This window comes from Hylaeus volcanicus, chromosome 4, assembly GCF_026283585.1.
Source record: "Hylaeus volcanicus isolate JK05 chromosome 4, UHH_iyHylVolc1.0_haploid, whole genome shotgun sequence".
Classification (NCBI taxonomy): Eukaryota; Metazoa; Arthropoda; class Insecta; order Hymenoptera; family Colletidae; genus Hylaeus; species Hylaeus volcanicus.
In genome coordinates, this window is record NC_071979.1 from 30,522,884 (window position 1) to 30,537,956 (window position 15,073).

Genomic DNA, 15,073 nt, shown 5'->3' on the forward strand with positions numbered 1-15,073 from the left:
CAAATGATAGAAAAAGTCGCGTACATTGAAAGTTGCGGCACATTATAGTTTGGCGCTTTAGTCGCCTCACCATCGTACAAGTTAAACACTAGAGTACCAAGTTCTATTACCGATGTCGCAACGACTCAATCTAACCTCCTGAAAAAAAAACTAGCAGCGTCCTACTCGAAGTAACTGTCAGTTCACGATACGTCACCGTAAAGCGACTTTCTTAAGGTTATTTCGTGCATAACCGTCTCGTTATTAGTTCGCCACTGATAAGGTTCCTTTTCTGTGTATTAATATTTCATAATCGATTACCTTCGATTTGTTTAACTGTTTCCCACTTTCAGCAAATCCACGTCCGCGACACATGGCTAACAGATCGTTGCTAGATGCTAAATCATAAAAATTTCAACGCCGAAACCAAGGATAAGAATAGTGTCTCAATCGAAGAATTGGAACGGTATTCGCCACGGCTTTCACAGAGATGGTTGGATTGGCGGGCGGGGGAGGTCACCTGTATCCCTCGCCCCCAATGCAACCTAATCCAGAGTGTAAGTTTTGATAATGTCAATTTTTGTCTATACGTAAAATTGTTGTACTTGCTCGATGCATGCATATTTTTACAATCATAAATACTTCTTTGTAGTGAGAGAAATGACTGGTATCACTCCGAGTGCACCAACTAGTGCAGACGCTTGTTTAAGTATAGTACATTCGCTAATGTGTCATCGACAAGGTGGCGAAAGCGAAGGATTCAGCAAACGTGCCATCGAGTCTTTGGTGAAGAAGCTTAAAGTGACTATCGTTCCTTCGATCCATTTATTACGCACAAAAATTTCATTGAATTTTATTAAATAAATTGTGCGTTATTTGTTAGGAAAAACGAGATGAATTAGATAGCTTGATAACAGCTATCACTACAAATGGAGCGCATCCCAGTAAATGTGTTACGATACAGAGAACTTTAGACGGTAGGCTACAAGTTGCCGGTCGTAAAGGTTTCCCACACGTTATTTATGCACGAATTTGGAGATGGCCAGATTTACACAAGAACGAATTAAAACATGTCAAATACTGCCAGTTTGCTTTCGACTTAAAATGTGATTCCGTATGCGTAAATCCGTATCACTATGAGAGAGTTGTATCTCCTGGCATAGGTATGTCATTAAACATACTTTTCATTTTCTTTCTTAGCGAGATCATGCGCTTCGTTTCAACTTATTTTTCTTTCATTATTTCTTTGCAAAGCTTCCGTGAATTCATTTGTAGCACCATAAGTGTAAATGATTTATTGTTGTGGCCTTGGTGTATGATGGAATGGGTTGGTTTCCCCCGCACAGACCCGTTCTTTACAGACCTGTCTGGGCTAACTCTACAATCCGGAGTAGGCGTAGGACCAGGCGGTAGATTGGTCAAAGATGAGTACTCGGTCGGTGGTGGAGGAAACGGAGCAGCTGGAGCAGTAGGATCGGCGATGGATGTTGACGGAGAAATGAATCAAACCATTCAGCATCATCCACCTGCTCAACCTACTTCTTCTAATAACACCCAATCGTCTCAGCAAACTTTTATACCAGGCCTAACACCGCCTAATCCAAGTAAATACAATTTTTTTTTTACTTTTTTCTCTTAATAAGTTTAATTATCCGTTATGGGGATTCTGCACTATAACGATCACTTAGGATATGTTACAATTAAATGTATCCATTTTAATTTTTAGTCGTTTCATCGAGTAACGTTCATATGTTAAATGTTTTAGTAGGACAGTTTCCTGATCTTTCTATATACTCTTTCTCTAATTTCTTGTTGGTCAATGTATTTCTGTATACAGAGTGTGTTGATTTATTCGAAAGCAAAGCATGTTTGTGTCTAAGATCCCGTAATATTAAACGATGCACAAAAGCATATAAACGAATAAAGCTTTGCCGTTACAATTATAGACAATCAGGTGGTTTTCATTTTCTTTCTTGCAAATTCGTTTTTTTGTTCTCTTCTTTTTTTCCTTAAATACTGCTTCTTCGTTAAATATTACTTTGCGTTGCTAATTCTATTTCATTTTAGCTTTATTCTTTCTTTTCCCTTTTGTTGTTTGGCACAGCTAGTGGTGAGGGTATGTTTGGCAGTAATGGGGGAGGGAATAATGGTGGTAACCCCCACAATAAATTGGACGATAATAATTGCCCCAGGCAAACCTGGATTCCTACACCACATCATCCCACGACACGTAACATTCATCATCGTACGTATATAATAGAGTGCTTCTTTATATTCTTATTGTTTTCTGTCTATTGCTGATTACGTTTTGTTGCTTATCGCTAGTTTCGTCGAAATTTGTAATAGTCTTTAAAATCACAAGCTGTAATTAATTTCAGGCTCTCTCAACAAAATTTGAGTATAATTGATACTTTGTGTTGTGTTGCCTGTATTGTGTACGAGTTACATTTGCTTTTGCAGCAGTAGTACATCCAATGAGTCACACCGTAGGTAGCCAACAGCAGTCGTTGAGTACGTCGAGTGGAGGCAACGGTGCACAAATGCTCAGTCCTTCGCAGGGACAATCTACCGAAGCTTTTTATGGGACTAACACGCCTCCTCAAGATCTCAATCAACCTGCAACCGTTGATGCATTAGCAGCATCGTTGGGTATGTTACTCTATCTTTGTTCGCAATTTTAACCGCCAAGTATCCGTTAGAATTCATTGTTTGCGTTGATTTCATTAATAGGCGAAGGCCAAAGCTCTCCCGTCTCACCTGTACATATTCATCATCCAAATGGATTTCCAGTCGGCACAGCCGCTTACAATTCAGGAGCGCCACAGTGGACCGGAGCCAATACTCTTACATATACTCAGAGCATGCAACCTCCAGATCATAGACATCTTCATCCTACTTCTTATTGTGAGTTTACGAGAAGAAAAATATTTTCTCATTCGGATAACGTGCTAATTTCAATTTTTCGTAGGGGGTGGTCACGGCGGCGAAGTAGGTGGAAACATTGGTGGTTTACTATCTACGCAACCAGCACCTGAATATTGGTGTTCTGTTGGTTATTTTGAATTAGATACTCAAGTAGGCGAAACGTTTAAAGTGAGCAGCGGTTGCCCTACCGTCACTGTCGATGGATACGTTGATCCAAGCGGCGGTAATAGATTTTGTTTAGGAGCATTGAGCAATGTACACAGAACGGAACAAAGTGAAAAAGCACGTCTTCACATAGGTATTATCCACCATTTTCATTTTTTCCCCATTATCATAAAATTATCAATTATTATACTGCTATTATCTTGATAGGAAAAGGAGTTGTGTTGGATTTAAGGGGCGAAGGAGACGTTTGGTTAAGATGTCAAAGCGAACATAGCGTCTTTGTACAGTCTTATTATTTAGACAGAGAAGCAGGTCGTGCACCCGGTGACGCAGTGCATAAAATTTATCCCTCCGCATATATTAAAGTCTTCGATTTACGACAGTGTCATAAACAAATGAGAGGACAGGCCGCTACTGCTCAGGCTGCAGCTGCAGCACAAGCTGCTGCTGTAGCAGGTCATTTGACGCACGGCGCACCAATTACTAAAAGTACGTACTTTTTCGTTGCTGTTCAAATTCCATTAATACCATTTTAATTTGTCATTATTCATTTTTCAACTTGACGCAGGTCTTAGTGCTGCTGCTGGTATAGGTGTAGATGATCTCCGACGACTTTGTATTTTACGTTTAAGTTTTGTAAAAGGTTGGGGTCCTGATTATCCACGGCAAAGTATAAAAGAAACTCCGTGCTGGATAGAGGTACAAACAATTTCATTTGACTTGCTTATTTGCATTTTAAAATTACCAAGCAATAAACTTTGTTGATTTCGTACAGGTACATTTACATAGAGCCCTTCAATTACTGGATGAAGTTTTACACACTATGCCAATTGATGGTCCACGGGGAATTGAATAATTTTATTTAACTTTGGATAATACATATAATAGAAAAAAAAGACATCACATTATTACAGACTCTGCGTCAAGTGTGCAAAATATATAAAATGCGTACGCGCGCGTATGCGCGATACTGTGTGGTATTGTTACAAATTTTTAGGATAAATCACCAACAAATGAAAACAATGAAAATTTTTAATTGAATAAGAAAAACATAGATACGCGTCGCTTAGAAGTTTCACTGAAATTGTTTATATATTTTACACACATGATTTGCCACGTCGAATGAAATGTGTGCCACGGCCTTGCATTACTGTCACCGTACAAACGTTATGCAAAGGAAATATTATTTTTCGTTATTGAAAGTTATTTTCTAAGAAGAACGGAGTGCATCTAAAAGAAAATGAGAAAGGTAGGATGAAAGACTTCTATTTTAATAGGCAGTCCGTATCCGAATCAAGAAAAAAAGAAAAATACATTTTCCATGGCATGGCCTGGTGAACTCAGCAGAATGTGTGAGTAAAAACGTGATACTTTCGGAAACGTTAATAGTCATAATCTCATTTTTTGAGATTAGCTTTGTAAGATAGATTAACTGACATACATGATCCTACTTAAAAAAAAAAACAGTGACAAATTTTAAGCTCAATGTTTACGTTGAATGTAACGAACAATGAGAACATCGATTGTCTATGTGTTGTTGTATACAGTAGGAAGGTTCTCTAAGAGCGCAACATGTTTCAAAGTACTGTTAGATGACAACATTAGTACGTAGCATTACGCAATAAATATTCTATAAACCGTTCTACAACTGTATATTATCAAAGGGAAAATACTTGGTAGAATACAGTTGAACGGATATTCTAATAAGAAATTTTTGCATAGTTAAACATTATTGGGAACAAGAATATTAAGACAAGTATATAAAGTATTGGGAAATCATTTGTTTGTTCTACTACATTTTTGTTAGTTGTACTGGCAGTAGCTTGATACTGTGCTGTTAGAATAACCTTCTTTATTTTCGTTTGTTTTATAATTTACAACCAAAAAGTATCATTAGACAAATACCTGCAATGTTTGGTTAATAATGATATTTCATGTCTTTCCTTTTTAACGTTACTTTTCCTTTAAAGACATGAATTGATTCTGTAGTTAGTATTATTATACTTATTAGCGTAGTTGGTGGATGCGAGACAAATTTGAAAGTGCTTGAAATGTAATGGAATTTTGTAGTATTTGAAAAATCAAGGAAGAGCTGTTTTTATCGTAGTGTATCTATATAAATTCAATTGTCTCCCCTCTTATCAACTACCAATGTTGCTACTATTACCATGTAGTACTTGTTGAATAATTATACTTAATGTTTACCAATCATTTTATTATTCTATATTCGTACAAAATATTCTTATATTTGATAATATTATCATACAAAGAAAAAGTTGACCAAATTTTATACCTATTCGTGTACGTATGCATACGAATACGTATGCAACAGATATTATCTTCTCTTGATTTATTTTAGACAAACGAGAAAGTTTTCCGATTGTCTTTACCGATCGATGCACATTTTATAATATTCCAAATTCTTGCTTCTTTGTTGTAATTGAGTAAAGATTATTCAGCTGTTTGTGTTCATGTTATTCTTACATTTCTCTACACTATTCCTAATCATGATAAGTTTCATTGACGCAAAGTCGAGTGAAATTTTGTATGTATAAGCATACCACCTACCATCGCTATAATACCAGTAAAGAATTGATTAATCTCGATTAAGCAAACATTCAGTTATCGTAACGTGTTTTGTTCTTTTCGCTGTGGAAAGTTACGTACCATTTTCTGGGACAAAAACGTGATTGAAAACGTTTAAACATTTAAAAAACAAAACACAATTTAATGGGAAAAACAGCCCAGGCGAAAGGAGCGGTGAATACGAACGTAGAGAAGTTGTACGGTATACTTCTATAGTAAAAATAAAGAATGAATGTGCATTTTTTAACGAATGATAAAACAAAGAGTAACGTTATCGATTAAATGAAATTTTACCACTATTGAATTTTAACAATGAAATACATGGAACATTATTTCCATGGATTTTCTGTCCATACCAAACGAAGGAAGGATATAGAGTTCAAATATGTAAAAGATAAAAAATCGCGTTTAAGCATACTTTTACCACCAACTTCGCTTTAAAAACATATGTGCCATCATTTTCATACATACCATACACAAAATAACGAACAAGTATAAGAATTTTTATAAATCCTATTTTTTACAAAGCTCATGAATCGCGGATGCAACACATTTGAATTGTGATGTTTCGTTACGTCCTAAATCCATAGATTTTACGGGATCCAGAGCAGAGAAAGAATTTTGTATATCTACAAGTACATACATTAAGCTGAATTAAATGTATGCGAGAACGTGATGTGTATTGCAAAAACCGATGTGTTTAAAATCAATTGTAGCATTCACAAATAATGTAGAAATCATCGATGCACGCATACGAGATAAGAAACTGATACACGAAGTATAATCCAAAGCTCAGAAATTTTATAACAGAAATTATTCTGCAAAGGTGTTCATACGATATTTTATCAATGCCTTCGAACAATAGTTTCGTACATATAACATATATTAGAATTGGTATCAAAGTGCAATAGCTCTGTTTCATGTCAAAGATACCATAGCTGATAGTTGTAAATGAAATGCCTATGTAACTTATGTTAACGATTAAAAAACCGATAACTGTAATTCAATAAGGGATACTATACTCTCGAATTATTACTGTTTTCTTTCACTTCTATCAAGATATCATTCTAACTATACGGTATAACTTGCTATATAAGAATTTTACCAATTTGCTTAGCGTCAAAATCAATGACGAAGCCTATGCTTCAATCGTTTAACGTAAATTTTCCGCATAATTTTATTATCGAGTATTTTATATATTGTTGTACAATAGTTTGAACCGAATGAAAAAAATCATTAAATTTATTTGGTCTTCTCTAATTGTGTCCTACGACTATTTACCGATCATATTCATTTTGTTTCAATTTTAGGTGTACGTATTAACGATGTATTCTAGTGTGAGGCTTCGTTGTTAATTACAGATCTTGAGACTCAAAGACTTGTTCTTAAATTTTAGGAACCTATACACGAGCACGTACAATAAATATCAGAATAGAATTATATATTTACCATTACTACTCGTACGAATTAAAGGATTACCTGTAAAGTAACATATTAATACATTTTCTACTAAACTTTTGCAGAAGTTACCGGCTACAGTTACACGAACATAAATTGTTTCATAACATACATCCGTTTAAATGTTTGGAATTATCGAGGCTTTTGAAATTTCATTCAAAAACAGCAATCTAATTGTCATCGATATTTCCTTTCAAATGAATTACGTATGGTTAAACCAAAGATATATTCCGATGATACGATATTACATACAACATCACGATACATAACAAATACGTACATACGAAATGCAAAAGTCGTGCTCTCACAAATATGTGGCGATACATAATGCAAATGGAGTCGCGTGTAAACATTTTTTAACCGTACATTCAAACGTAATGTCGTTCAGGTGTAAATTTTCATGGTGTTGGAGTTGCATCGTCTTGGTGAATACCACAAAACTAAGAATGATACAAACCGTAAATCGATACCTGTGGTTATCACCTACACAGGTAAATTATACATGATTTCTATACATAAGACATTCTGCACATTTGTAAAATTGTACAACGACAACCCATCGTTACATTGTTGAAATAAAATTTGTCTATGTACGCGCTGAATATAAACTGTAACGACATGATTAAACAGGCTACGAAATTAGAAATAGTTAACCCAATACCAGTGCACTGTATTGTAAAGCACATATGGTAACAACAATTTGAATGGATGCGTTTACAAACTTTTTGTTATTAAATATTAAAAATTCATTACATAACATACGATCATTTTCAATAAACATGTTCTGCAAATTGAAAAGGTTTATCAGATTTAATTTTACGACAGAGAAGTAAATATACAGATACACGTGCGATAAATTTCTGTTTATTAAAAAAGAAAATGCTACTTAATATGTAGGTAATTTATTATATAATTTACATAGTACTATCAACATTTTCTCTAGTTTTTTCATGATTTCCCGTATAAAAGCTCCCATCAAGATTAATCGCAGCATTGTGATCTATAACAGTTTTCAATGCATTTTCAATTGCTTCATCTATATTATCAAGTGTAATAAATGTTTTAACTTCTTCTTTCGCCTTTTTGATTTCTGCATCTACTGTAGCTTGAGTGATCAAGTCTCTTTCCTTTTTCGCGGCTAATTTTTCTATAATTTCTTTTACGCGTGCTTCTCTACTTTGCGCTAGCCTCTGTTCTCGTTCGACGGATATTTGTGCGTTCCATTCTTCGTTTATTTTGCTACATTTCAGAAACTCTTCATCTGCCATTTTTTTTACAGAAACAGGATCGAATTCTACCTTATTGGCTTCTTCCCTCGTAATGAAATAATGCCTGAAATGAAAAAAATGTCACATTGTCTTAAATATATCGCAGTTTTATCATATAGGTATTAAATTGTACGTTAATCACATACCGCAGAGATCTCATATACGTTTTGTAATGATAGTTTACATGTTTAAGTTCTTCTACTTCTTCCGTAGGTATGACTGGTTTTACCGGAATTCTAAACAATTTTGTTTTTGCTATAGGTAACCACATCGGCTTTCTCTTCCATCTTACACATTGAATGTAAGGTCCGTTTAATATTAAGTGATCGTGGGCGCTTACATTTCGTATCATTAATACACTACTAGCCATTATCGTCGACATTCGTATCATTGTTTTTAATTTACGTAACAATTTATGTCTTTTGAATAATGTACAAGATTGTATTACATCGTAAAATACGTGTTCATAATACAACGACCACTCGGACTCAACAGCACTGAACAGTTGTTACCAGTTGTTACCGTCAGTTACCGTATTACTGTATAGTTCTAAATTTCTATGTTCTTCTACATACATATGTCCGTAGTTACGCCTTACGCCTATTTCAGCTGACTTCAGCTTAGTCGCTTACGCTTATGGCTCTGTCGAAGGTTTGGCTTACATGAGTTTACATGGGTTTGCACAAGTTTACACTTTACTAGGTGTATAGAACTCAAAACAAAGATGGTAAATCAATCGGGAATCCCTCTAGCGGACAGAATCATTCAGTCGTCCCTAATTCATGGATGGTTATTTTTTCTTTTTCATAAAGGCATAAATAAGATATATGACTGCTTTTATGTACATATGTAATGCAGCAATAAATATCGACCCTTTAGTTGCGCCATCTAGGAGCAATAGCGAGAACCATTTTCACTACAAACTTGGGCATTTTCCCACCGATGGCGCCACTGGTATTAAGCCACTTAACTATTAATGCGATGGATACCGATGACAACTGATGACAACTGATGACAACTGATTGATGATGGATACGTATAACCATACGAATCACATGATGTGGCAGTCCTGAATTACTCTGGATATTCGTACATATAATATATAGGAGCAGATAGGAGCGACTGCTTTCTTAAATAAATATAGCATTCTTATACGAAAAGAGTTGGTGCCTGTAATGCTTGTGAAAGGATTATTAGTTTATTATATAGATTATACATTGTCTGGGATTTTATGTATAATTGGTATCTGTACTAGGTGTTAGCATTTCGTTTATCAACGAAACAACTCCATTGAATTATGTTTGAAGATAGCTGGTTTTTAGACTCGATCGGTACATTCGCCGTTAATCAGCAATCGAAGAACATAACCTACATGTTGCGTTTCTGTTTTTCTTTTGTCGTTCGATCCGCTGATGAACCATGGAGTCTTCTATACTAAACGCGGTAAGCCATCATCAAGTTTTCTCGATTGTGTTATCGTTATGCTGGACTAAGAATGTGATTTTATCGAGAGTCATCCATTAACTCTTGGCTTTCATCCTTTTTATCGTATAGGCTCCGTAGTTTATACAGTTTTGATGTATTTGTTCGTGTAAACGTCTACGTAATACATTTTTCTACTAAAGGCACACGAAAGGCAAAGGAGAGCCGAAGCACTGTTACAAGAGGGGCGATTCGAAGAAGCAGCCAAGTGTCACGAAGCAGTGGCCAGCCTCTTGGGAGAAGCTTACGCGCAACTGGAACCTGGTTACGTTTGCTCAAAAACTTCCAGTTTATCCGGTTCGATTGGTCCAGCGACGATTGCCTCGTTCCATTCTTTGGTCACTTTAGAATCTTTGGCGCTTCAATGCGATTATCACAAGAGACAAGCCGCTGTAGTTAGGTAAGTAACAATACTCGATGACCCATCGTAGAATTAGACAGTACGTACTAAAACGTTTTATAGAATGAAACAAGCGCAATACGAAGAATACAAAGCTACGTTGGAAAACCAGCAGCGTGAAATTCTTAGTAAACAGGCACCTAAGCAATTAGAGAAAGATACAACCGAGTTGCCATCGGAGAAGATTGACGGATCTTTGCGTCAAGCTATATATAGAACGATCGAAGAGCAAGATAGCCTTTTGAGTTTGATTTCTTTACCAAATAACGAAGATAAGGCTTTTAAACATCCAAAAGATACTGGCACTGTCATCGAAGAGCTGAAAACTGTGAATTGCCAGTTACGTTGTCACATTGGCAGCTTGCTCAGTCAATTAGAGGCTAAAGAGGAGGAGGTGCGTCAACTGACGGACCAACTGCACGCTGTATCCGTTAGTCCGAGCGACGAGACCAGATTAGATAATGCGCATTCTTCGCATCTTGCACCCTTGCCACCTTTAACTCCTCTCGAAATGCCACTTTTTGACTTTACGTCCGCGTAAAATATCATAAGGTATTATTCGAAACAGATCGTCTGCGTCTGCGTCTGCGTCTGCGTCTGCGTCTGCGTCTGTTCGAATCGAATCGAATCGAATCAAATCAAATCTTCCATAACGTACGAGATTCATTTAATCGTTTACGAAATTAAATCGAATTTGTAATAGTACAAAAATTAACGATGGAATTGGTTTACTATTCGATCTCTGGGTAGATAATTTTGAAATCGAAGTGTATTACAATTGCTGTCTTGTATCGTTCGAAAGCAGACAAATATGTGACACCGTAGCGTATTCGAACTCGAACGTATCGTTACTTAGGCGATGCTACGCAGAGGGATCAAAATACATATCGATTATAGATATTACGTAGTCGCAACGTGTATTCATTCGTTTTGTTTGCGCGTGAAATCTGTTAAGAGTAGGTGTCTATGTGTGCGTGTATATAATAAATAAGAGTAAGCGATTTCTAGATTAAAATACTGCCATTAAGATATTTTTAGGCAGAAGCGAATGTTATGTAAAAGTAATATATGCTCTTGGCGGAGTTGTATAGCATATGTATGTAATCTTTCTCTATCGTGATTTCAACAGAATACGATTATCTGTTGGTTGATTTGTTTAAACGTTATATCGTCAAGCACATATGAAGCGATTGGAAAACTTGATTGTATAATAGGAAATGTTGGAAAATAAAAGTTGGTTGAAAGTAACGTTTCCTCCTACCTCTTACTCGTGGATTCGATATAATCGTATTTTTCGACTATTTCGAGTAAAGTGGCTTTGGACAACCAGTTGATTTCACTCCGACTATAATAAGACACTTTCAGTGTCGCGTTAAACGTCATCGATCAAGTAACAAATTTGACACTCCGATAAATGAATAGGTTCAATGGAAAAAAAAAAGTGAACCTAATCGGTTTCGGGTGATATAGAAAAATGAATCGTAAAAAGTAAAGAAATAAAAATCTCTGAAAAATGATTGAAAACGAAGAAAATCTTCCGTGTGACTGTTGAAACGAAGCACATACCGTGAAAGGATCGATGTCGGTTCATCGTAAATCATAAATCATAAATCATAAATCGTACATCGTAAATGAGCACCGAACGGAAAAATTTGTAACTGGGAGCAGGATGGAACGATCGGGTGAAATAATAACAATTTTCATAGGCCAGGCTGGTACACAAGTGGCAAACGCCTGTTGGGAATTATTCTGCCTGGAACACGGCATATTACCCAATGGCTGCATTCGTCCGGGTTATCGGACGCAAGATACTTCGCTCTGCACATTTTTTGCGGAGACAGATGTAAGCGTGTTTGTTGAATTTGTTTGAATGGTAGGAACTGTCGAGGCATTCGTCGCAGTTGCTGGATTTAGTCAGCGTTCGATAATTTCGAGGCCCGAGGGTCGTTTTCCCAGAAAGAGGTGGAACTATGCGTCAGCTGGAGCGCCGGCTATGAATGCGTGAACTACATATGTGCGAACGAGTTAAATTTCAGCTTATGGAGGAAAATGAAATTTTCAGACGAGGAAAATGACAGCTCGTACGGTGATCGTTGATCTAGAACCCACGGTGATCGACGAGATCAGAACAGGTGCTTACAAGAATCTCTTTTCTCCGGCGTCGTTGATCTCCGGAAAGGAAGACGCGGCCAACAACTTTGCCAAAGGATATCATTCGAGCGGCCGCGAGGCGATCGATCTCGTCGCGGATCGTGTTTGCAGGACATGGGACAAGTGTTCCAGACCAACCGGTTTCATCGTGTTTAGGTAAGCAAAATGTTGAATTTCTTTTCATCCTTAAGTAATATTTACGCGTTTGTTATACGTTTGGTTTCGTAGATCGGTGAACGGTGGTACCGGTGGTGGGTTCGGTACATTATTGCTGGAACGGCTGACGTACGACTATCCGAAGAAGATCACGTTGGATTTTGCTATTAGTCCGGCTCCTAATATCTCCACCGTGATCGTTGAACCTTATAACGCGATTTTCGCCACGCATGGTAGCTTGGACCACGTGGACTGTTGTTTTCTCATCGATAACGAAGCTCTTTACGATATTTGCACAAGGTACGAGAATCGTTGGTCGAAACCAATTTCTTATTTGTCGGTCTTTCGGCGCATCTATACAGAAATCTAACGTTTGAAAGCTAAGCGAACGACTCGGTAGTTCTCGTCAAGAAGAGGTTTACGCTACGCGACGAGTTTTCTTTGCAGAAAGTTGGACGTCGAGTCTCCAACGTACACCAACTTGAACAGATTGCAAGCTCAAGTTGTCTCGAGTATCACGGCCTCGATGAGGTTCGAGGGAGCGGTGAACATGAGCCTGCAGGAGCTGCAAACGAATCTGGTACCCTATCCTAGAATTCATTTTTCTTTGGCCACGTATGCACCGCTAACCACTCCTAGAAAAGCCATGCATGCGGAGATAACGACGCAGCAGATCACGCGCGATTGCTTCGAACCGGGTAATCAGGTGCCGACTCTCGAACAAACTTTGGAACCCAGAGGTTTTTGCGTTTCGTTCAACTCGGTCTATTCGATTGTTAGATGGTAAAATGTGATCCACGCACGGGAGCTTACACGAGTTGCTGTTTACTTTACCGCGGGGACGTGAGCCCGAACGACGTGAACAGAGCGATTGCGTCCTTGAAAGGGAAAAAGTCGATTAGATTCGTCAGTTGGAGTCCGACCGGATTCAAGGTATACGCTACACGTGTCGTTATCAAACGATCAACAGAAACACATTTTTATTATCAAAGATGCGTTCGATTGCACTGCTATATACTTACCAACGATGTTAACGATTCTGTTTTCAGGTAGGAATCAATTATCAACCGTCCGTGTCTGTGCCTGGCGGTGATTTAGCGAACTCGAGGAGAACAGTGGCGATGATTAGCAACAATACGGCTATTCGGCATTCGTGGAGAATGCTCGCGCGTAAATTCGACCAGATGTATCGGAAAAGAGCCTTTATGCACCATTACGTGGAGGAGGGTATAGAAGAAAGTGTCTTTCGGGAAGCTCGCGACAACATAGCGACTTTGATCGATGATTACGAAGAGATCGAGAGGTGATCGATAACTGGCACTCCTCGCTGCTCGTTCATTTTCTCGGGATCACGATATGCGAACGTTGAAAGACTCTTAAGCGGCCTATCTGTATAACAGGTTCGGTATCGACTCCGAGAGATCGAGTATCGCAAACTTTAGTAACAATCAACATTTTCCATGGAAACTTTGATTCGTTTAATTCTTGTTTTACGAGGATCGTAATTGTACGTATAGGTATCTCTACCACGAAACTATCGAGAAGGCTTACGGAATATATCGACGGAACGAAAATATTTCCATTTCTCCTTTCTTGACTTTACGGTTGAAGGAGGTTTGAAAAAGAGAAATTGTCGCGCACCAGAACGGAAAAAGATTCGAATCGAATCGAATCGGATTGGATTGGATCGGATCGGATCGGATCGAGTCGCGGGAAGATTGCACGAGACACGAGGGCACCAGCGGTAGTAGACTCTCGGGCACCAGTCGCGCAATTGGAACGATTGCGTTCGTCAGGTTCTCCCACTGTTTCCGCACTGCACACGACCGTATCGATAACGAATCACGCGTCTGTCTACCGGGACCATGCGCTCTACTCGCGGAAACGAGCAATAACAAATATCTTTGATCCGATTCTCGCAACGCACACCGTAATCTCGATAACGGGTTGGCTGATTAATGGCTGATTAATGGCTGCCGATAACAGCGTCCATCGAGTCTCGATGGATTTCACGCGAAAGCCCGTACTTGCGTTGCGTTGCGGTGCGTTGCATTGCGAAATTTGATTTTACTCGTAACAAAAATTAATTTCACGCTAATAAAGCAATTTCATAAAAGGACAGAATGTTAATGATAATTATTTGACCACTGGTATACACCGTAATATTAACATGGACGATTACATCGGGTTTCCGATCACTCTCGAATCACTCGTTCTAGACTCTTAACGACGTTTCGAATATGAACTTTGTCCCGATACACGATTCCGGGATATTCAATATGTTATCTCGAGCAAGAAACGCGAGTCACGGTGCAACGATATCGCTCGACAATCAAAGAGGACCATGCTCCCCAGCAAAGACAGGATCGTTCCAAATGACCGCTGGCTGCAATCTTATCTTTCACGCGTAAACTTCAACTACTATTATGTGATTTTATTTCCTTATATTATTTTATTCTTTTCCCTTTGTTGTTTGTCGTTCGATCGCAAAAGAAGATGTAAC

The 15,073-nt window shown here is 37.9% G+C and overlaps 4 protein-coding genes across 10 annotated transcripts; 3 read left to right on the forward strand and 1 right to left on the reverse strand.

Annotated features, from left to right (window-relative positions):
- The first annotated feature begins 73 nt into the window (after positions 1 to 73).
- LOC128875353 (mothers against decapentaplegic homolog 4) lies at positions 74 to 5,533 on the forward strand. Of its 6 annotated transcripts, none has more exons than XM_054120865.1 (12): positions 74 to 262; positions 333 to 536; positions 632 to 780; positions 863 to 1,142; positions 1,326 to 1,583; positions 2,084 to 2,224; positions 2,443 to 2,628; positions 2,710 to 2,883; positions 2,948 to 3,202; positions 3,277 to 3,558; positions 3,638 to 3,768; positions 3,845 to 5,533. In XM_054120865.1, the coding sequence occupies exons 2-12, from the start codon at positions 470 to 472 to the stop codon at positions 3,923 to 3,925; spliced, it is 2,004 nt and encodes a 667-aa protein (XP_053976840.1). In that variant the 5' UTR covers positions 74 to 262; positions 333 to 469; the 3' UTR covers positions 3,926 to 5,533. The 6 variants fall into 6 exon arrangements, with proteins under 6 accessions (XP_053976840.1, XP_053976842.1, XP_053976841.1 ...); XM_054120867.1 differs by having other exon boundaries at positions 2,470 to 2,628; XM_054120866.1 differs by having other exon boundaries at positions 1,341 to 1,583; positions 2,440 to 2,628.
- A 2,428-nt stretch (positions 5,534 to 7,961) lies between these two features.
- LOC128875356 (probable 28S ribosomal protein S26, mitochondrial) lies at positions 7,962 to 8,951 on the reverse strand. Its single transcript, XM_054120874.1, has 2 exons — positions 8,528 to 8,951; positions 7,962 to 8,445 (listed from the first exon to the last, which is right to left on the reverse strand). The coding sequence occupies exons 1-2, from the start codon at positions 8,770 to 8,772 to the stop codon at positions 8,028 to 8,030; spliced, it is 663 nt and encodes a 220-aa protein (XP_053976849.1). The 5' UTR covers positions 8,773 to 8,951; the 3' UTR covers positions 7,962 to 8,027.
- A 432-nt stretch (positions 8,952 to 9,383) lies between these two features.
- LOC128875355 (nuclear receptor-binding factor 2-like) lies at positions 9,384 to 11,511 on the forward strand. The gene is made up of 3 exons (XM_054120873.1): positions 9,384 to 9,824; positions 10,007 to 10,263; positions 10,327 to 11,511. The coding sequence occupies exons 1-3, from the start codon at positions 9,801 to 9,803 to the stop codon at positions 10,802 to 10,804; spliced, it is 759 nt and encodes a 252-aa protein (XP_053976848.1). The 5' UTR covers positions 9,384 to 9,800; the 3' UTR covers positions 10,805 to 11,511.
- A 155-nt stretch (positions 11,512 to 11,666) lies between these two features.
- Positions 11,667 to 14,716, forward strand: LOC128875354 (tubulin alpha-2/alpha-4 chain-like). 2 transcript variants are annotated; one of them, XM_054120872.1, is made up of 6 exons: positions 11,667 to 12,225; positions 12,326 to 12,570; positions 12,643 to 12,870; positions 13,018 to 13,276; positions 13,351 to 13,503; positions 13,620 to 13,877. In XM_054120872.1, the coding sequence occupies exons 2-6, from the start codon at positions 12,335 to 12,337 to the stop codon at positions 13,875 to 13,877; spliced, it is 1,134 nt and encodes a 377-aa protein (XP_053976847.1). In that variant the 5' UTR covers positions 11,667 to 12,225; positions 12,326 to 12,334. The 2 variants fall into 2 exon arrangements, with proteins under 2 accessions (XP_053976847.1, XP_053976846.1); XM_054120871.1 differs by having other exon boundaries at positions 11,667 to 12,570; positions 13,620 to 14,716.
- The last annotated feature ends 357 nt before the right edge of the window (positions 14,717 to 15,073 follow it).

Coding starts and splice junctions, on each gene's coding strand:
- LOC128875354 (XM_054120871.1), top strand. CDS start 12,335: ATGACAGCTCGTACGGTGATCGTTGATCTAGAACCCACGGTGATCGAC. Junction 12,571..12,642: donor ACCGGTTTCATCGTGTTTAG/GTAAGCAAAATG, acceptor TTGGTTTCGTAG/ATCGGTGAACGGTGGTACCG. Junction 13,504..13,619: donor GGAGTCCGACCGGATTCAAG/GTATACGCTACA, acceptor TTCTGTTTTCAG/GTAGGAATCAATTATCAACC.
- LOC128875355 (XM_054120873.1), top strand. CDS start 9,801: ATGGAGTCTTCTATACTAAACGCG. Junction 9,825..10,006: donor AGTCTTCTATACTAAACGCG/GTAAGCCATCAT, acceptor TTTCTACTAAAG/GCACACGAAAGGCAAAGGAG. Junction 10,264..10,326: donor AGACAAGCCGCTGTAGTTAG/GTAAGTAACAAT, acceptor AACGTTTTATAG/AATGAAACAAGCGCAATACG.
- LOC128875356 (XM_054120874.1), bottom strand. CDS start 8,772: ATGATACGAATGTCGACGATAATGGCTAGTAGTGTATTAATGATACGA. Junction 8,446..8,527: donor ACGTATATGAGATCTCTGCG/GTATGTGATTAA, acceptor TTTTCATTTCAG/GCATTATTTCATTACGAGGG.
- LOC128875353 (XM_054120864.1), top strand. CDS start 470: ATGGTTGGATTGGCGGGCGGGGGAGGTCACCTGTATCCCTCGCCCCCA. Junction 2,629..2,709: donor TGCATTAGCAGCATCGTTGG/GTATGTTACTCT, acceptor TTTCATTAATAG/GCGAAGGCCAAAGCTCTCCC. Junction 3,203..3,276: donor AAAAGCACGTCTTCACATAG/GTATTATCCACC, acceptor TTATCTTGATAG/GAAAAGGAGTTGTGTTGGAT.